Source organism: Oncorhynchus nerka, linkage group LG10, assembly GCF_034236695.1.
Source record: "Oncorhynchus nerka isolate Pitt River linkage group LG10, Oner_Uvic_2.0, whole genome shotgun sequence".
NCBI lineage: Eukaryota > Metazoa > Chordata > Actinopteri > Salmoniformes > Salmonidae > Oncorhynchus > Oncorhynchus nerka.
Window position 1 is genome coordinate 84,194,889 of NC_088405.1, and position 21,891 is coordinate 84,216,779.

The window sequence follows — 21,891 nt, forward strand, 5'->3', positions numbered from 1 at the left end:
TGTAATTCGAAAACATAATGTTAACTTTCACTGCTATGCGGATGACACACAGCTGTACATTTCAATGAAACATGGTGAAGCCCAAAAATGACCCTCGCTAGAAGCCTGTGTTTCAGACAGAAGGAAGTGGATGGCTGCAAACGTTCTACTTTTAAACACGGACAAAACAGAGATGTTTGTTCTAGGTCCCAATAAACAAAGACATCTTCTGTTGAATCTGACAATTAATCTTGATGGTTGTACAGTCAAATAAAACTGTGAAGGACCTCCGCGTTACTCTGGACCCTGATCTCTCTTTTGACGAACATATCAAAACTGTTTCAAGGACAGCTTTTTCCCATCTACGTAACATTGCAAAAATCAGAAACTTTCTGTCCAAAAATGATGCAGAAAAATGTATCCATGCTTTTGTTACTTCTAGGTTAAATAAACTTCAGTTAGTGCTAAATACAGCTGCTAGAATCCTGACTAGAACCACATTTACAAATCATATTACTCCAGTGCTAGCCTCTCTACACTGGCTTCCTGTTAAGGCAAGGGTGGATTTCAAGGTTTTACTGCTAACCTACAAAGCATTAAATGGGCTTTCTCCTACCTATCTTTCCGATTTTGTCCTGCCGTACATACCTACACGTACGCCACGGTCACAAGACGCAGGCCTCCTAATTGTCCCTAGAATGTCTAAGCAAACAGCTGGAGGCAGGGCTTTCTCCTATAGAGCTCGATTTTTATGGAATGGTCTGCCTACCCATGTGAGAGACGCAGACTCGGTCTCAACCTTTAAGTCTTTACTGAAGACTCATCTCTTCAGTGAGTCATATGATTGAGTGTAGTCTGGCCCAGGAGTGTGAAGGTGAACGGAAAGGCTCTGGAGCAACGAACCGCCCTTGCTGTCTCTGCCTGGCCGGTTCCCCTCTCTCCACTGGGATTCTCTGCCTCGATCCCTATTACAGGGGCTGAGTCACTGGCTTACTGATGCTTTTTCATGCTGTCCCTAGGAGGGGTGCGTCACTTGAGTGGGTTGAGTCACTGACGTGATCTTCCTGTCTGGGTTGGCGCCCCCCCCCCTTGGGTTGTGCCGTGGCGGAGATCTTAGTGGGCTATACTCGGCCTTGTCTCAGGATGGTAAAGTTGGTGGTTGAAGATATCCCTCTAGTGGTGTGGGGCTGTATTTGGTAAAGTGGGTGGGGTTATATCCTTCCTGTTTGGCCCTGTCCAGAGGTATCATCGGATGGGGCCACAGTGTCTCCTGACCCCTCCTGTCTCAGCCTCCAGTATTTATGCTGCAGTAGTTTATGTGTCAGGGGGCTAGGGTCAGTTTGTTATATCTGGAGTATTTCTCCTCTCTTATCCTGTGTCCTGTGTGAATTTAAGTATGCTCTCTCTAATTCTCTCTTTCTCTCTTTCTTTCTCTCTCTCGGAGGACCTGAGCCCTAGGACCATGCCTCAGGACTACCTGGCATGATGAATCCTTTCTGTCCCCAGTCCATCTGGCCGTGCTGCTGCTCCAGTTTCAACTGTTCTGCCTGCGGCTATGGAACCCTGACCTGTTCACCGGATGTGCTACCTGTCCCAGACCTGCTGTTTTCAACTCTCTAGAGACAGCAGGAGTGGTAGAGATACTCCTAATCATTGGCTATGAAAAGCCAACTGACATTTACTCCTGAGGTGCTGACTTGCTGCACCCTCGACAACTACTGTGATTATTATTATTTGACCATGCTGGTCATTTATGAACATTTGAACATCTTGGCCATGTTTTGTTATAATCTCCACCCGGCACAGCCAGAAGAGGACTGGCCACCCCTCATAGCCTGGTTCCTCTCTAGGTTTCTTCCTAGGTTTTGGCCTTTCCAGGTAGTTTTTCCTAGACACCGTGCTTCTACACCTGCATTGCTTGCTGTTTGGTGTTTTAGGCTGGGTTTATGTACAGCACTTTGAGATATCAGCTGATGTAAGAAGGGCTATATAAATACATTTGATTTGATTTGATACCCGGCCAAAACATAGAAATACAAAAACATAGAAAACAGAACATAGAATGCCCACCCAAATCACACCCTGACCAAAACAACTAGAGACATAAAAAGGCTCTCTAAGGTCAGGGCGTGACAGTACCCCCCCTCGAGGTCCTCGTTGCTGGAGGCCCTCTTTGCGGGCCCCAGACTGGGGACCCTCGTTGCGGGCCCCGGACTGGGAACCGTCGTTGCCGGCCCCGGACTGGGGACCGTCGCTGCAGGCTACGGACTGGAGACTGTCGCTGGAGGATCCGGACTGGAGACCGTCGCTGGAGGCTCCGGACTGGAGGCCGTCGTTGGAGGCTTCGTACCATGACTCCTCACTGGAGGCTTCTTGCCATGGATCATCACTGGAGGCTTCTTGCCATGGATCATCACTGGAGGCTTCTTGCCATGGATCATCACTGGGGGCTTCTTGCCATGGATCATCACTGGAGGCTTCGTGCCATGGATCATCACTGGATGCTTCGTGCCATGGATCATCACTGGAGGCTTCTTGCCATGGATCATCACTGATGGCTTCTTGCCATGGATCATCACTGGAGGCTTCATGCCATGGATCATCACTGGAGGCTTCGTGCCATGGATCATCACTGGAGTCTTCTTGCCATGGATCATCACTAGAGGCTTCTTGCCATGGATCATCACTGGAGGCTTCTTGCCATGGATCATCACTGGAGGCTTCTTGCCATGGATCATCACTGGAGTGAGGAGACGTATGGGCAGCCTGGTGCGTGGAGCTGCCACAGGGCTCACCAGGCTGGGGAGACATACAGGAGGCCAGGTTCTGGGAGCAGGCACAGGACTCACCAGGCTGGGGAGACATACAGGAGGCTTGGTTCTTGGCGCAGGCACTGGAGGTCCATGGAGGCGCACTGGAGGTATCGAGCGTAGAGTCTGCACAACCCGTCCTGGCTAGATGGTTATCTCCGCCCTAGGGGGCGCTGGCACAGGACGCACTGGTCTGTGCAGACGCACCGGAGACACAGTGCGCAGAGCCGGCGCAGGATATCCGGGGCCGAAGAGACACACTGGGGACCAGGCGCGCTGAGCCGGCATCATCCGTCCTGGCTGGATGCTCACCTTAACCCGGCAGATGCGGGGAGCTGGGATGTAGCGCACTGGAGACACTGTGCGCTCCTCCGCATAACACGGTGTCTGACCAGCTTCTCCCCACGGTAAGCACGAGGAGTTGGCTCAGGTCTCCAACCTGACTCAGCCAATCTCCTCGTGTTCCCCCCCAAAAAAACATTTTTTGGGTCTGCCTCTCATGCCTGCTTCGTTGCCGGGACTCCTGGTAATCGTTGTCATTCCTCCCTTGCTATAACCTGTCTTAACCTAGTCTTGTCCCCTGCCATAACCTGTCCAAGATGTCCTCCACTCTCTCTTCTCCCGGGCCCAGGATCCATGCTCCTCCTGGCCACGCTGCTTGGCCCTTTGGTGGTGGGAAGTTCTGTCACGACCGTCATTAAAGGAAGACCAAGGTGCAGTGTGGTGAGCGTACATTTTCATTTATTTAGTCAAATGTCACCAACAAAACAAGAAATAACAAAAACGACGTGAAGCTTACAAGGGCTATAGTGCCCTCACACCCTGACCAATCCAACTAGAGACATAAAAAGGCTCTCTAAGGTCAGGACGTGACAATTCCTCAACCCCATTGAGGAATTATTTTCCTTGTGGAGGTGGAAGGTTTATGACCACCATCCACATGATCAAATGTCCCTCCTGGACGAAATTAATGCTGGATGCCTGGACATATCTGCAGAAGTTTGCCAGGGATGGACCAGGCATGCCAAAATATTATTTCCTATGTGTATTTCCCAAGATGACATTAGATGTGATGTGGATGAGAACCTGTGGCCAAATGCAGAATACAGGGTTGACTAGCATTGCTACTGTATATGTAGATGGTGAATATAGAAATTATTGTATTTTGCAGTCACTCAAGGCCAAAAAATGACATAAAACATATTTAAGCATATTGCATCATGTCTGATTCATTCCTGTAACATATACTGCAGTGAATTCTAAACAGTAGAGATGTGTCATTCTTGTTTTGTAAAGAAATGATACAAAAGAAAACATTGTGTAATGCTACCTATTGTTAGTATTTTTTAGGTCATTGTTAAATGAGTGACAAAGTGTGCTTGTTGGGTGACAACCTTTCCTGGTGTTATGGAATTAGTTGATTTGAGACATGTATGAAGTGTTTTGGTAGTTTTACTACATTTTGGATGTGAAATTAAACTACTGTGCCAAGCTGAAAGTTGGTTAGGAGAACTGTGTGAAGAGCTTTGAAAAAGTGACGTAAGTATTGAGAAATGGGTCCTAGCGATTGTAAAAAAAAAAAAAAACTGTAAGAAGAAAGTGGAAAGCAGCATCATTCTTGTCTCAAACAATTTGTTGACTGCATTTGATCTAACAGAACAGCATGCAAACTTATGTATCTAACTTTGAATCTAACATCGAGGAGAAGGAACTGCGCCGCTTGCGTGACAGGGGGCGAGGCTTTGTGTGTAGGAAGCAGCCGCAGCAGGAGAAAGGGAGAGAGATGACAGACAGCGTAAACTATAAAAATGGGCGTTACACGCAGCCCTAAAAACATCCATAGTTTCTAAAAACATGAACACAAGGGCAGGGGAGTAAAGTACTTAAGTAACAATACTTGAAATGACTACTTAAGTATTTTTTGAGGGTATCTGTACTTTACTCTACTTTACTTTTACTTTACTACATTCCTAAAGTAAAGTATGTACTTTTTACTTCATACATTTTCCCTGACACCCAAAAGTACTTGTTACATTTTAAATGCTTAGCAGGACAGGAAAATATTCTAATTCACACACTTATCAAGAGAACATCCCTGGTCATCCCTACTGCCTCTGATCTGGCGGACTCACTAAACACATGCATCATTTGTAAATGATGTCTGAGTGTTGTAGCGTGCCTTTGGCTATCCGTAAATTTTAAAAACAAGAAAATGTTGCCGTCTAGTTTGCTTAATATAAGGAATTTGAAGTTATTTTCGATTTACTTTTGACACTTAAGTATATTTAAAACCAAATACTTTTAGTCTTTTACTCAAGTAGGTTTTTTATTGGGTGACTTTCACTTTTACTTGAGTCATTTTCTATTAAGGTATCTTTTACTCAAGTATGACAATTTTTCCACCACTCCACAATGGGTCCATATCATGGAACTCTCACCTGTAGTAGTTCTTGTGCTGTGCCAGTGGCTCCTCTAAAAGGCCCGAGAGTTCTGGAGGAACATACACATCCTGGTTCTCACTGTTCACGAAACTGGGCCTCTCTGCCCACATCTGGGAAAGCTCCACTACAACACAGAACAAATGGGATGCAGGCCTCAGTAAAACCACTGACAAACCAGATGAAGACACATTTTTTTATTTTTTTATTTTTTATTTTTTACTGTATGTCTGTGTCACAGGTGGGATCTAAACCCCAATCTACTGCTCGGGAAACCGACCATTAAGCCAAAAGGAAATTAACTTTTGGGCCAAGGGTAACATTGATTTTGAAGTTGCAGGCAGGGCTACCTTATCCCAAGAGCGTGAGTCCAACTCACTTCCACTCTATATGTTACAATACATCTAACAGCCATCCCTCTCATGAAGTGAAGGATGGAATGAGCATTCCTATTGGACAAACGTAGGTGCAACACCCTCTATGTCTACTGAACGTCAACCAGCTATAGAAAATAGGAATGAAGAGTAAAATGCATTATTTAATGATCCTTTTATGTTCTTGTTTCAGAGTCAATTGTTCATATCGATGTTCACCAATGTAATATCCACCAAACAATATTTCAACAAATTAAATGCCTAGGAATAGAGTTACTGTACATCTGCAATGCAGCATTTAGTCATACACATCCGTAATGGTCTTTGCAAGTGTCAACGACTGTCTAAAGTTGCATAGCTTGACACGGTTATAACTCACATATGGTCACAGGTTTCCTCCGACTTATGGATGCTCTGATGATGTCAGAACCATGGATCCTGTCTCTGTGACGCCTTGACTTTGTCTCATAGAACCACTCTCCAGTCAAGTACTTCAGCTTGCCCTTGTCACATTCTTGCTTTTGTAGATTCCTAAGTGGAGAGAGGGTAAACGTTCAAAATATAGACACTTAACCATGGAAAACCAGTAATGGAGACCAGGCAGAGGCAACACAATAAGTTGATGACAGCTTATGTCAGAACCTGGAAAACCTTATTGAGTTCCCTGCTAGCAGGGGCATTTACAGTAACATAAGCATATGTGCTGTTTTTTTTAATGAAGGTGCATGCTGTTGGTTATGAATCTGTGATGTAATCCTTGTTATGAGTCCCATGTATTACAGTTGTTTCACATGATTGCAACAATACCTTGTCAACATTTCTTATGAACAAAACACAGTGCAATCAAGCACATGTTTGAAAAAAGCAGTAGGAGGTATACCCAGTAAGTTTTTAAATACAAAAGCAGTAGAAGGTATACCCAGTAAGTTTTTAAATACAAAAGCAGTAGGAGGTATACCCAGTAAGTTTTTAAATACAAAAGCAGTAGAAGGTATAACCAGTAAGTTTTTAAATACAAAAGCAGTAGGAGGTATACCCAGTAAGTTTTTAAATACAAAAGCAGTAGAAGGTATACCCAGTAAGTTTTTAAATACAAAAGCAGTAGGAGGTATACCCAGTAAGTTTTTAAATACAAAAGCAGTTTGAATTCTGTCACAACTTTGTGTTTTTATTGTTTATGAAGCTCTTCACATATCTCAGCAGTATGTTTTTTTATTTTAAAATGCCTTTGTAGTCAACCCAAACCAACATTTTTATTATTAAACAAATTAGGATAAAAATAATAAGGAAACAGACATATCTATTAAATACATGCTAAATAACTTTGGTGACTAATAAGTATTTTTTAAGCTGGATGTATCAATGTGTAGCTCAAACGTTCATAATCTATGAGCACAATTATTGTCTTACCTCAATTAGCCACGTTATCCCTAAAAACAACTGTTTTTCTGCATGCTGTTCTGCACCATTTTCCCTTATATCTTCCCCTACATCGGCCAGCCCCCTAGCAATTTGAGTTCTAGCCAATGAGCTACAGCCCCTCGCCATTTGAGCTAGCAAACATACACACAGTAGAGTGAGAGAGAGAGAGAGAGAGAGAGAGAGAGAGAGAGAGAGAGCGAGAGAGAGAGAGAGAGAGCAATGACGTGGTGCACATATCTGCACATATGTGCGGTAGTAGGCAATTTTTGGGGACCACTTTTGGGGACTACTTTCAGAACCACAGAACTACTGGCTAAAAAAGTATACAAAGGTACCGGAGAATCTCTTTAATATCTTGGAGTTTCCCCACACTGCTATAATACTTTTCTTTAACCCTGCCACTGTTTTCCAGGGCGTGTCCTCAGGACATGTGCTTACCATCTGGCAAGCATCTTCACGGACATTTTCAACCTCTCCTTGTCCCAGTCTGTAATCCCCACATTTTGAAGCTGACTACCATCATTCCTGTTCCCAAAAACTCTAAGGCATCCTGCCACAATGACTACCGCCCTGTAGCACTCACATCTGTAATAATGAAGTGCTTTGAAAGGCTGGCACACATCAACTCTATCATCCCCAGACACTCTGGACCCAATCTAATTTGCACACAGCCCTGACAGATCCACAGACAACTCAATTTCAACTCTAAGGCATCCTGTGAACTCACTTCACACGCTGTTCCTCGGCCCTCTTCAGATCTGTGTCCCTCTTTAATACGGACAGGATCATCTCCTGCTCCTCCTCCGTCAGGTAACTCAGGTCAATCATGGTGCCAAGCCCACTCTGCAGGTCTTATCTCTTCTCAGAAAACAAAATGGTTGCCAACTCCACTCAAAGCCACTGTTCAGGGTGAGTCTGTGATGGTGATAGTTCTCCCTACTTTGGGTCAGTGGCTTGGTGGAGAATCCAGGTATAGTTATGGATATGGGTTATTGGAATTCCAGCAGCCCCTGGTACAGAGGTCCTTGAAGTCAACGTGTGGGTTAGTGAAGGTGGTTTAGGTGCTAAAGTCCAGGTGTCAGTTGAGTTTCCAAAGGCTCATATTCAGTGGGTAGATGGCTGGATGAGGGGAGCAGGTAGGTGTTTGGCAGACCCCTGTCTCAATCTCAGTATTACTGATTCACTTTTTGCACTCTCCTTGCTGAAGGGGAATGTATTGCCAGGTTTGTATGGACGCGGTAGGGTTAACTTGGTGCAGCTGCTCGTATATATGTGGTGGTGGTCTGTCAGTGATCCATCATTAGCACCTGCAAAACACAGCAAAACACAATATAAGAGTTTAATTTAAAAAATCAATAATAATAATAATTCTTTTAGACTGACACTAAAACATACAGACCTGCATCTTCTTACATATTCTCTAAACACTTTCATGATATTTTATTGAAAACATTTTTCCCTTTAGTAGCTTTTTATTCCAGAGCCTTTTCATCAAGTATTTAAATGTAATAATTTCCCATGATTGGGGTAACAGGCAGGATGCCATTTTCCCATATCAACCTCACGAGTCAGAGTGAGGCGTTGTGATTATAGGAGACATGTGATACGGTATTGTCAGCTGACTGAGAGAATGTGGCGTTTGAACACTCTTAAAAACATTTTGAGTGGATTCCCTTAGAGAAAGCCCTAGTTGTTCTAAAATTGAATTAAGCTTAACTCAAATTAGGCACCAGTTTAGGACTTGTATCCATATGGAAAGGCCATATTATTTATTATTTTCCTACAATCAGTTTTTGTTTCAGTTACGGTTTAAGTTATAGTATGAGTAAACGGTTCAAATGACAAAGAATTAACTTGTTTAGGTGAACTTCGAACTAGAGCTGATATATGACGAGACAGTAAGACAGTGGAATGGTGCTGTAATGGATAGCTGCCGTTTTACGGAGAATCCTCGATGAAAGGTGAGTATCGGTGAGGACACTCTTCTGTTTGCCTACTAACAAATTGACATCTCCTTGACCACTTATTGGTTTCCGGGTCACGGAGGAGAGAGGGCGGAGGAGAGAGCATAACATTACTGAACGTCGTCACTTCCTTTTGAACGCGGAATGAGGGAGAACTTGGTTTGTTGTTTTGGAAAGTTTTGAAAGTCTCTGAAAAAGTGATCTATTGAAAAGGTTTTGTTACTAGCTAGCTACTTTTTTAATTTGGATCCCGCAACGGGGTTGGCATCCGTTGCTGGGACTGCTGCTATTTGTCCAGGGATCCTGCCGACCAAGGGTCTGATGAGCTGCTTGGTGTAGCAGCTAGCCTAGCTGCCACTGTTAGCTGCCTATCAAGCTAGCAAGGTTTCCATGAGGGCTAGAACGCATACCATGATACAGTTAGACCTTGTGGCTGGAACCGAGCATTGTGTTGGGCTTGTGACTGTCTAGATCCATGCTGTTTGTTTCTATTTCCATTATCACTGCGACCTGCTCTGTCCGGAACTGCGAGGACTAACAGTGTAGCCTACGTTGCTGACAAAGACCAAAGCCGGTGGGAGTACTGTTGAAGAAAGTGGTTTCTCTCTATCACGGGTGAAGGATATTTTAAACAAACAAAAATAGTTCTAACAGCAGTTGTTACAAAAACTAGAAAAGAGCTTCAAGTTTTGTGCCCAACACTGGTGGAGTCAACTAATAAAATAATGGACGACCAGACCAGAGAGGTCCAGGACCTGTAGAACAGTTTGCAGTTCTCTCAGGGTCAGCTCGATGAGTTTAAACAGGAAACCGGCAAGATGACAGCGATCTGTAAGTCATTGAGAGAGGACATCAGTTCTGTATGTGAATCCATGATAACAATGACAGAGAAATCAGATTATCTCGAGGGACAATCAAAGCAGAACAACACTGTTGGGGACGGAATTGCAGAATGTCCACATGAGAACTGGACGCAGTCTCAAGACAAAGGGAGGGAAATGATCTTGGAGAAACTGAAGATGGACCACAGGAAGATTGAGGTAGAGCATGCCCACAGGACTGGAAAACCCACCCCCGGCCCAGGTGACAGACCCAAGCCGATAGAGGTCAAGTTCCTGAGGTTCAGGTACAAGGTAGCTGTTCAGGAAAGAGACAAAAACTTGAGGGGAACGTACTGTACATCTTCCTAAACGACGTCTATCCGGAAGCTGTGCACCAGAAGAGAAAATAACTTATCCCGGCCATGCAAGCTGCCAGAGCGAGTGGGGACATTGCTTACATCCGCTACGACAGGCTCATTGTCCACCCTCCCTCCCAAAAGCCTGGAAGGGATGAGAGAACCAAGCCTATGGGTTTGTAGCTTCAACCCCGCAGCACACACACACACACACACACTTACACACACCAACTGATTAATGGACTGCTGAATGTTTTCAAAAAAATATATCTTGCTTTGTTTGTTCTTTTCCATATTAATGTGCCTTGCAAAAGTATTCATCCCCCTTGGCGTTTTTCCTATTTTGTTGCATAGCAACCTGTAATTTAAATGTATTTTTATTTGTATTTCATGTAATGGACATACAAAATAGTCCAAATTGGTGAAATGCAAAAAAAAAAAACTTCTTTCAAGCTTTATTTTATTTTTTCTAAACTGAAAAGTTTGCCCTTTGCTATGAATATATGTATTCACCCCCTTTGCTATGAATATATGTATTCACCCCCTTTGCTATGAATATATGTATTCACCCCCTTTGCTATGAATATATGTATTCACCCCCTTTGCTATGAATATATGTATTCACCCCCTTTGCTATGAATATATGTATTCACCCCCTTTGCTATGAATATATGTATTCACCCCCTTTGCTATGAAGTCCCTAAATAAGATCTGGTGCAACCAATTACCTTCAGAAGTCACATAATTAGTTAAATAAAGTCCACCTGTGTGCAATCTACGTGTCACATGATCTCAGTATATATACATCTGTTCTGAAAGGCCCCAGAGTCTGCAACACCACTAAGCAAGCGGCACCACCAAGCAAGCGGCACCACCAAGCAAGCGGCACCATGAAGACCAAGAAGCTCTCCAAACAGGTCAGGGACAAAGTTGTGGAGAAGTACAGATCAGGGTTAGGTTATAAAAAATATCAGAAACTTTAAACATCCCACGGAGCACCATTAAATCCATTATTAAAAAATGTTAGAACATGGCACCACAACAAACCTGCCAAGAGCGGGCCACCCACCAAAACTCACGGACCGGGCAACAAGGGAATTAATCAGAGAGGCAACAAAGAGACCAAAGATAACCCTGAAGGAGCTGCAAAACTCCACAGCAGAGATTGGAGTATCTGTCCATAGGACCACTTTAAGCCACACATTCCACAGAGCTGGACTTTACAGAAGAGTGGCCAGAAAAAAGCCATTGCTTAAAGAATAAAATAAGCAAACATGTTTGGTGTTCGCCAAAAGGAATGTGGGAGACTCCCCAAACATATGGAAGAAGGTACTCTGGTCAGATGAGACTAAATTTGAGCTTTTTGGACATCAAGGAAAACGCTATGTCTGGCACAAATCCAACACCTCTCACCACTCCAAGAACATCATCCCCACAGTGAAGCATGGTGGTAGCAGCATCGTGCTGTGGGGATGTTTTTCATCGGCAGGGACTGGGAAACTGGTCAGAATTTAAGGAATGATGGATGGCACTAAATACAGGGAAATTCTTGAGGGAAACCTGTTTCAGTCTTCCAGAGATTTGAGACTGGGACAGAGGTTCACCTTCCAGCAGGACAATGACCCTAAGCATACTGCTAAAGCGACACGCGAGTGGTTTAAGGGGAAACATTTAAATGTCTTGGAATGACCTAGTCAAAGCCCAGACCTCAATCCAATTGAGAATCTGTGGTATGACTTAAAGACTGCTGTACACCAGTGGAACCCATCGAACTTGAAGGAGCTGGAGCAGTTTTGCCTTGAAGAATGGGCAAAAATCCCACTGGCTAGATGTGCCAAGCTTATAGAGACATACGCCAACAGACTTGCAGCTGTAATTGCTGCAAAAGGTGTCTCTACAAAGTATTGACTTTGGGGGGGTGAATAGTTATGCACGCTCAAGTTTTCTGCCTTATTTCTTGTTTGTTTCACAATAAAAAATATTTTGCATCTTCAAAGTGGTAGGCATGTTGTGTAAATCATATGATACAAACCACCAAAAAATTAATTTTAATTCCAGGTTAAATTTTTATTTTTTAAATACAAGTATTCAGACCCTTTACTCAGTACTTTGTTGAAGCACCTTTGGCAGTGATTACAGCATCGAGTCTTATTGGGTATGATGCTACAAGCTTGGCACACCTGTATTTGGTTAGTTTCTCCCATTACTCTCTGCAGATCCTCTCTGGCTGGGCCACTCAAGGACATTCAGAGACTTGTCCCAAAGCCACTCCTGCGTTGTCTTGGCTGTGTGCTTAGGGTCGTTGTCCTGTTGGAAGATGAACCTTCGCCCCAGTCTGAGACTCTGGAGCAGGTTTTCATCAAGGATCTCTCTGTACTTTGCTCCATTCATCTTTGCATCGATCCTGACTAGTCTCCGAGTCTATGCCGCTGAAAAAAACGTAGGGATGGTGCCAGGTTTCTTCCAGACATGAAGCTTGGCATTCTTGTTTCTCATGGTCTGAGAGTCTTTAAGTGCCTTTTGACAAACTCCAAACGGGCTGTCATGTGTGCCATCTGGCCAGTCTACCAGAAAGGCCTGATTGGTGGAGTGCTGCAGAGATGGTTGTCCTTCTGGGAGGTTCTCAAATCTCCACAGAGGAACTCTAGAGCTCTGTCAGAGTGACCATCAGGTTCTTGGTCACCTCCCTGACCAAGGCCCTTCTCCCCCTTCAATGCTGCAGACATTGTTTGGTACCCTTCCCTAGATCTGTGGCTCAACACAATCCTGTCTTGGAGCTCTACGGACGATTCCTTGGTTTTTGCTCTGACACGCACTGTCAACTGTGGAACGTTATATAGACAGGTGTGTGTCTTTCCAAATCATGTCCAATCAATTGAATTTATCACAGGTGGACTACAATCAAGTTGTAGAAACATCTGATATCACCAATGTCAAGGATGGAAACAGGATGCACTTGAGCTCAATTTCGAGTCTCATAGCAAAGGGTCTGAATACTTAAGTAAATAAGATATTTAACATTTTTATAAATTAGCTGTAACGCTCAATGAGTGAATGGGTGTGGAGTCAGGCGCAGAGAGCAAAGGATGCGGGAAAAGACACGCTTTAATGTCCAAAAAATCACAGGAACAAAATAGTATACCCAACACAGGTGTAACTATAAAACAAAATAGTACCCTGATGTGAAATACTAGGACAGCAAGAAAACCCAAAACACTAACACCTCTCACAAATACAGAAGAACAAGCCCGCACAAACAGAAGCGTGCTAAACGAACTTAAATAACCCCACCCTAACAACCAAACAATGAACAGGTGAAACCAATTAGACAACCAAACGAACACGGAACAAAGGATCGGTGGCAGCTAGTAGACCGGCGACGACAACCACTGAGCGCCACCCGAACAAGAAGGGGAGCCACCTTCGGTAATATTCGTGACATTAGCAAACATTTTCAAAAGCCTGTTTTCACTTTGATATTATGAGGTATTGTGTGTAAATTGCTGAGGAAAATGTTTTATTTAATCCATTTTAGAATAAGGCTGCAATGTAACAAAATGTGGAAAAAGTCTAGGGGTCTGAATACTTTCCGAAGGCAAGGTATATATCATAAGTATGTGGTACTGGTGATGTTTAACTCCAATCTTATTGAGATTTGGTATTTTGCGCAGCGCAAGACAAAAACATAGGCCAATGTCCATAGGCCTATCATCAACCAATCACATTTTTCAAATCCTTTCGGGCTAAATTATAGCTAAACTTGGAGAGGATATTTAGGACTAACTAATTTTAAAAAGTGTGCTTTGACATAGAGCTACACAAGTAAGTAAATAGCCGTATTAGACTGAAAGATATAAGGTCATTTCGTCAAACTTGTGAGGCTCTCCATGTACATTAGTTGCTCATTCAACATCTCTGCTGCTACTTCACTCAGTCCTGTTTTAAAAGACTTCCATACTAGCTTTTTCACATTCCCTGAGACCAACCAGAAATGATTCCTTTGACAAATATTCCCAGATTTTCATAAAACAGCCACACGTGGTCTCTTGTTTCTACATCATCAAATTTTTCACAAGTCAAAAGAGTAGGCTATAGCCCACTAGGTGCGTGTCTTTTGGTGCAGCGGGAGCAGGCAGGGGTAAGTGCTGCCAGAGTGTTGCTCAGGCACTTATCACAATGCTGCTGGTTTAGTCAAGTTAGTTCAAAGTTGAATGTCTTGGAAGATCACATAATGATTCATTAGTATTCTATACAACATAACCAAATATAATAGCATAGTATAATGTTACTGTTACAACAAAAACACCACCTCATTTCTTGTTATATGTTCGGATGGTTAGCGAAATAGTCCCCAAAAAATGATAATACGACCAAAACTCAACCACACAAAGCACTAGCCAGAATGTGCTTGGATTAAAACAAAATACAGGAAGGCTATATAGTTTGTTAACACCATATGCTCTAATTTGCTCACTAAACAGTAACTCCAGAAGATCCAAATGTATATTCCCATGAAACTGATTGAGATCAAGTGATTGGTATGCAGACACAGTTTGAAGATTCACTGGTAAAACTTGAAGAATTATCATTCACAATTGACAGTGATGATATACTATTTTGGTGTGGGGGTGCTGCCCACTTTAGCTCACATCAACACCATCATCCCAGGCACCCTGGACCATTAGAATTCACATACCGCCCCAACAGATCCACAGATGACGCAATCTCTATTGCACTCCACACTGGCCTCTGCCACCTCTGTGAGAATGCTGTTCATTGACTACAGCTCAGCGTTCAACACCATAGTGCCTTTCAAGCCCACCACTAAGCTAAGGACCCTGGGACTGAACACCTCCCTCTGCAACAGGATCCTGGACTTCCTGATGGGCCGCCCCAGGTGGTGAGGATAGGCAACAACACATCCGTCATGCTGACCCTCAACACGGTGGCCCCTCAGGGATGTCTGCTTAGTCCCCTTCTGCAGTCCCCGTTCACCCATGACTGAGTGGCCGTGTACGACTCCAACACCATCATTAAGTTTGTTGACGACACGAAGGTGGTAGGCTTGATCACCGACGACGACAAGTCAGCCTATAGGGAGGTCAGACTCCTGGCAGTGTGGCGCCAGGACAACAACCTCTCCATCAAAGTCAGCAAGACAAAAGAGCTGATCGTGGACTACAGGAAACATAGGACCGAGCACGCCCCCATTCACATCGACCGGGCTGTAAGGATCTATCATGGTCCACACACACCAAAACAGTCGTGAAGAAGGCACAACAATGCCTCTCCCCCCTCAGGAGGCTGAAAAATATTGGTATGGGCTCTCAGATACTCAAAAAGTTCAACAGCTACACCATTGAAAGCATCTTGACTGGCTGCATCACCGCTTGGTATGGCAACTGCTTGGCATTTGACAGCAAGGCGCTACAGAGAGTAGTGCGTACAGCCCAGTACATCACTAGGGCCGTGCTCCCTGCCATCCAGGACCTCTATACCTGGCGGTGTCCGAGGCAGGCCCAAAATGTTTTGTCAAAGACTCCATCCATCCAGGTCATAGACTGTTCTCTCTGCAACCACACGGCAAGCGGTACCGATGCACCAAGTCTGCAACGAACAGGACCCTGAACAGCTTCTACCGTCAAGCCATAAAACTGCTAAATAGTTAGTTAATAGTTGCCCAGACCCTTTTTGCACAAACTTGTTTTTAACTAATCACATACGCTGATGCTACTGTTTATTTTCTATCTTGTTGCCTAGTCACTTTATTCCTAGTTATATGTACATAGATAACTAAATTACGTCGTACCCCTACACATCGACTCGGTACTGGTACCCCGTGTATCTAGCCAAGTTATCATTACTCATTGTGTATTTATTTTTACTTTTATTATTACGTGTTTTACTTTTCTATTATTTTCTATTTTCTTTCTCTCTCAATTGTTGGGAAGTTTCACTGTTAGTCTACACCTGCTGGCTACGAAGCATGTGACTAATAACATTTTATTTGATTGGGTTCCTTTGACCACATAGTCACACAGCCCCAGATCATTGGTCCTCTGTTGTAAACATGCAAGAATTCCTTTTGGTGTTCTAAGAGTTTCCTTCAAGACAGCTTATGGTGTATGAAGGAGATTAGTGCTCGATAGTTAATTTCCATTCGATGTTAATCAGTGGGCTCGTCACAAGGTAGATTTGTCATACACTACATGATCAAATGTATGTGGACACCTGCTCATCTAACATCTCATTCCAAAATCATGGGCATTAATATGGAGTTGGTTTCCCCCTTTGCTGCTACAACAGCCTCCACTCTTCTGGGAAGGCTTTCCACTAGATGAGGCAACATTGCTGCGGGGACTTGCTTCCATTCAGTATTGCTTCCAAGACCATTCGTGAGATCGGGCACTGATGTTGGATAATTAGGCCTGGCTCGCAGTCGGCGTTCCAATTCATACCAAAAGTGTTCGATGGAGTTGAGGTTAGGGTTCTGTGCAGGCCAGTCAAGTTCTTCCACACCGATCTCTACAAACCACTTCTGTAGGGACCTCGCTTTGTGCACGGGGGCATTGTCATGCTGAAACAGGAAAGGGCCTACCCCAAACTGTTGCCACAAAGTTAGAAGCACAGAATAGTCTAGAATGACATTGTATGCTGTAGCATTAAGATTTCTCTTCACTGGAACTACTGCACACTTATTTGCCATAGAATGATACGTGGCTGGCCCGGTTGAGATCTAAACACCTGATAAAATCTCACCATTGCACAAAGCAGGATATTATGCAACATCAGTGAGAGGTGCCTTTGACTATATTTGGTAGCGAAATCGTTCTCTATTCAATCACAGAACTGTTGAATTCTGCTGGCTCTGAGGTTGAGTCATAAGTGAGCCATAAAGAGGTGCTTCATTGTGAGGTGAAAAGGGAACAGATAGGGAACAGGGAGGGAGGGGCAGCAATCCCAAATGGCACCCTATACAGTATAGTGTATTACATGTCACCAGAGCCCTATAGGCCCTGATCAAAAGTAGTGCACTGAATAGGGAATGGTATGCAAGTTAGGGCCCAAGCAAATCATCCCCATAAAGCCTCATTGGCCACCCCTCCAATAGCTGTGGTGTTCTTGAGCAATTTAGATACATTTAGATAATACTTTTGCTAAAGACCATGTAATGGAAACCAATGCATAATGTATAATTGTGTTATGTATGAATTTAGATGTAGAGTATAGTTGAAATCATCTGAAATTATTGCGCACAAGATTATTTAATCAATTGTCATCACAGAGAGAATCTGCTCAACCTGGAGTAGGGTGAAATTGCCCCTAGACGCTGATCTTGGGTCAGTTTAGCATTTTCCTTACCTAATGGTTAAGATTAGAATTGGGGGAGGGGAAGCTGATCCTAGATCTGTACCTAGGGGCAACTTCACCAAATACATTTTTCCATTTTCCATCATTTAGCAGATGCTCTTATCCAGAGTGACTTAGAGTTATTGCATTCATCTTAAGATAGATAGGTGGGACAACCTCATATCACAGTCATAGTAAGTACATTTTTCCTCAATAAAGCAGCTATCAGCAAATTTCCATACTGAACATGGTGGAAATGAACTATCAATCTCCTTTACACAACTGGTGAGTTGTCTTGAAGGAAACTATTAGAGCACCAAAATGAATGCTTGCATGTTACAACAGAGTACCAATGATCTGGGACTGTATGACTGTGGTCAAAGGAAACCAAATCAATGTGACCTGCAAAGCTTGAGGTACTAGGGGATTACCAATCATCTTCACCATTTTACAAAAATTTAACTAGGCAAGTCAGTTAAGAACAAATTCTTATTATCAATGACTGCCTAGGAACAGTGGGTTAACTGCCTTGTTCAGGGGCAGAACAACAGATTTTTACCTTGTCAGCTCAGGATTTGATTTTGCAACCTTGCGGTTGCTAGTCCAATGCTCTAACCACTAGGCTACCCTGCCGCCCATAAACAGAGCACATCATTAACTTTAAAGAATGCTACAAATCCTGTTTTCCCCAAGGGGACTGGTTGCTTTGCTATGTACACAATCAGATTAGACTGCATTTCCTTATTTGCAGCAATAGCACTTCCTTCAGAGAATGGAAGTTTGAACCAAGACAACTATGCCAGTGATAAGCAATATGGGCACATACATTGCTTGTAGTAGTCCATGTGTCTTTCAATGTTGTAGCGAATGTATCGTAAAATAGGTTAGAACAAAATGGCTAATGGAGCTACAGTAAAATACTTCTATTCGTTCTTTGTCACCGGATGAAATGCATGACACTGAAATAAAAACAGACAACTAATGTATAAATCTACTAACTAAGTTCCACAATCAGAGGGCAGTACACTTGGGGTGGCAGGTAGGCTAGCGGTTAGAGTGTTGGGACAGTAACCAAGAGGTTGCTCGTTTGTAATCCCTGAGCCGGCGAAGTGGAAAAATCACCCGTTCTGCCCTTGAGCAAGGCAGTTAACCCCACAGCTGCTCCCTGATGATGTTGATTAAGGCAGCCCCCTGCTCTTCTTTGACTCAGAGGGGTTGGGTTAAACGCGGAAGACACATTTCGGTTGAATGTTTTTCAGTTGTGCAACTGACTAGGTGTCCCCTTTCTCTACACTGGCCTTTAAACCTGACATGTTTTCCCAATGCCCGTAGGGGCGGATCAGTCTATGAATAGGCAGCTAAGGAAAGATCTCAGATAAAAATATGCATAACTATTTTCATTTACATTCTAGGCTGCCCTTGGTTTAGGTTTGTTATACACTGTTGAACACATTTAAAAATCTGGCGTTTAGATCTCACCAACCACATATCATTATATGGCAACTCGATGTACTGTACAAATGACTTGTTTGCTAGAAACAGGATGTATGCTTGTAGGGATTTTACCCCCCCCTCCTCCTTTACACAACTGGTGAGAAGTCTTGAAAGAAACGCTTAGAGCACCAAAAGGAATGCTTGCATGTTACAACATAGTACCAATGATCTGGGACTGTGTGGTCGAAGGCAAATATCTGAAAATATGTGAGATCAATGTTAAGCCACAGGTTTGCAGAGAACATAACACAAATGTCAATGGAGTGTACCATTTTTTGGTATTTGTTTACGGTGGTTTATGGTTGTAGGTGAAACATCTAATGAGTGTAGCTTGCATAAGCACATCTGCCCTGTGCTTGCTCACTTCCGAGAGCTCACCAATTTAGAGGTTGACTTGAGCATGCAGCATCCAAAGTATTTTCAATTGAGACCAATGGAAGCTGATATTTTAAAGGAGGCCTGTCCACCTGGGCTCTGGAGTTGAAGTTTCCCCTAGGTACAGATCTAGGATAAACCTTTCCTCCCCCAACACTAACCATTAGTGGAGGGAATTCAAAACTGACCCCAGATCAGGGTCTAGGGTCAAATTCACACACACCATGGCCCTTGGATTTAACAAGACCTTGGATGAACTTTTAACTGGCCTTTCAACAAAGCATGAACATGCATGAAAAATAATGCTTCCCAAAATGTATGTCCTCCTATCATTTTAATGTTGTGATCTGATATTTTTTCTAGAGCTTGGGCATACACATTATTTTTCACTGATCTGATTCATTTGAGCAGAGGCTACTGGGAGAGATACAGTTGAGTTGGAACTTCAATTGAATTTACGTAACAATGGCAAAATTATCAGTTTGCAAGTTTTATTGAATCCAGGAAACAAAATTTACACGACATAAATCAAGTGCGGCAGTTGATTTACAATATGTAACATTTCCCGCAATGTATTGTTTTATGGCAAAAATATTGCGTTAGTTACAGTATTCAGAAATAGCCTTATTAAACCACGACTGTCATCATCGCACGCAATACATAGAGAAAAATAAACATTGTTTTAATTTATAATCAGAAAAAGGCAGATAACACTTACCCAAGACAAGACAACTGCGTTGCACCGCGAGAACAACTTCTTGAGTGGTCCCGAGGAGATGGATTATGTCCAAACCCAAGCACGAGGCTCAACCGATGAGTCGAAACTCACAGCATGAAAGATTTCGTTAGATGCTGACATTTCCTGGTGAGCCTCGCTACTCAATGAAAGATAGTTGATGATGAACATGTCATAAAGAAATATGAATGCTGACTTCGTTGTTCTATTGGTTTTGTGACTGTTTAAATTAGTTTAAACTAATTTATTAAGTCTGGGTGGGGATTGCGTTAGTGTGTGTGTGTGTGCATGGGAATGTATAGTTTTTTGGGGGGAGAAATAACGGAATACATACATACATACTGTACATACATACATACACCTTGCCTTTCTACTTTATCCGAAATGTAATGTGCTGCTCTACCAGCTAACAATCATAGGGAAAGAGAACGGGTTTATAATGTTACCCGTAATGTTCCCCTAATGTTTGAGTGTCCAGTTTTCCGTTAGTTAGTGGAACATTCAGGAAGCATTCACACCCCTTTACCTTTTCCACATTTTGTTCTGTTACAGCCTGAATTCAAAATTGATTCAATATATTTATTTATTTTTGTCACTGGCCTATATACAATACCTCATAATGTCAAATTTGATTTAAAAAATAAATACAAATTATATTGTAGTTACTCCACAATACTAACCTAATTGACAGAGTGAAAATAAGGAAACCTGTACAGAATACAAATATTCCAAAACATGCATCTTGTTTGCAACAAGGCTGCAATACTGCAAAAAAAATGTGGCAAATCAATTAACTTTTTGTACTGAATACAAAGCGTTATGTTTGGGGCAAATCCAATGCAACACTTTACTGAGTACCACTCTCCATATTTTAGGTTATGGGTATGCTTGTAATCTTTACGGACTGGGGAGTTCTTCAGGATAAAAAAGAAACGGAATGGAGCTAAGCGCAGGCAAAATCCTAGAGGAAACCTGTTTCAGTCTGCTTTCCAACAGACACTGGGAGATGAATTCACCTTTCAGCAGGACAATAACCTAAAACACAAGACCAAATCTACACTGGAGTTGCTTACCAAGAAGACAGTGAATGTTCCTGAGTGGCTGAGTTACTGTTTAGACTTAAATCTGCTTGAAAATCTATGGTAAGACCTGAAAATGGTTGTGTAGCAATTATCAACAACAAATTTGACAGCTTGAAGAATTTTGAAAAAGATTATGGGCAAACGTTGCACAATCCAGATGTTTAAAGCTCTTAGAGACTTCCCCAGAAAGACTCACAGCTGTAATTGCTGCCAAAGGTGATTCTACAAAGTATTGACTCAGGGGTGTGAAAAATTATGTAAATGAGATATTTATGTATTCGATTTTCAATACATTTGCTAAAATGTCTAAAACATGTTTTCACTCAATCATTATGGGATGTTGTGCGTACATATTCACAGAACATGGTTACCATGTTCTCAGAATATAAGACATTCATGTTCTAGACACGTTACAGGGGACGTTGCAGTAACAATGTGTCCAGCTTCCCATTTTTTAAAACTTTTAAATTAATAATATACATGGTATGTGGTGTGGATTTCAAGAAGACAATCGAGAGATGCTCAGCTATATTGAATTAATCAATACTGATAACATATCAGAGTTAGTGGAAATGTGGTCATAATTCGTGCTAAAGGGGTAATCCTACAGATTCCCATCTTTCAATGAGAAATTAATTTGAATTAGATCAGATAAGGGTGTTATAACTGTTGCCAAATAATGACATTAAC

The 21,891-nt window shown here is 42.7% G+C and overlaps 1 protein-coding gene across 3 annotated transcripts in view; it reads right to left on the reverse strand.

The window, feature by feature from the left end:
• The window catches only part of sytl2a (synaptotagmin-like 2a), a 42,356-nt gene extending 22,138 nt beyond the window's left edge, over window positions 1-20,218 (reverse strand). For 2 of the 3 annotated variants that reach the window (XM_029671609.2, XM_029671608.2), the window contains exons 1-4: window positions 20,102-20,208; window positions 7,751-8,330; window positions 5,981-6,132; window positions 5,228-5,354 (exon numbers count right to left, since the gene is read on the reverse strand). In XM_029671609.2, the coding sequence (XP_029527469.1) occupies window positions 5,228-5,354; window positions 5,981-6,132; window positions 7,751-7,851 (380 nt within the window). In that variant the 5' untranslated portion in view covers window positions 7,852-8,330; window positions 20,102-20,208. Of the gene's footprint in view, window positions 1-5,227; window positions 5,355-5,980; window positions 6,133-7,750; window positions 8,331-20,101 lie in introns of all 3 variants that reach the window. The other variant, XM_065023866.1, reaches the window with a different exon arrangement.
• Between the last annotated feature and the right edge of the window lie 1,673 nt (window positions 20,219-21,891).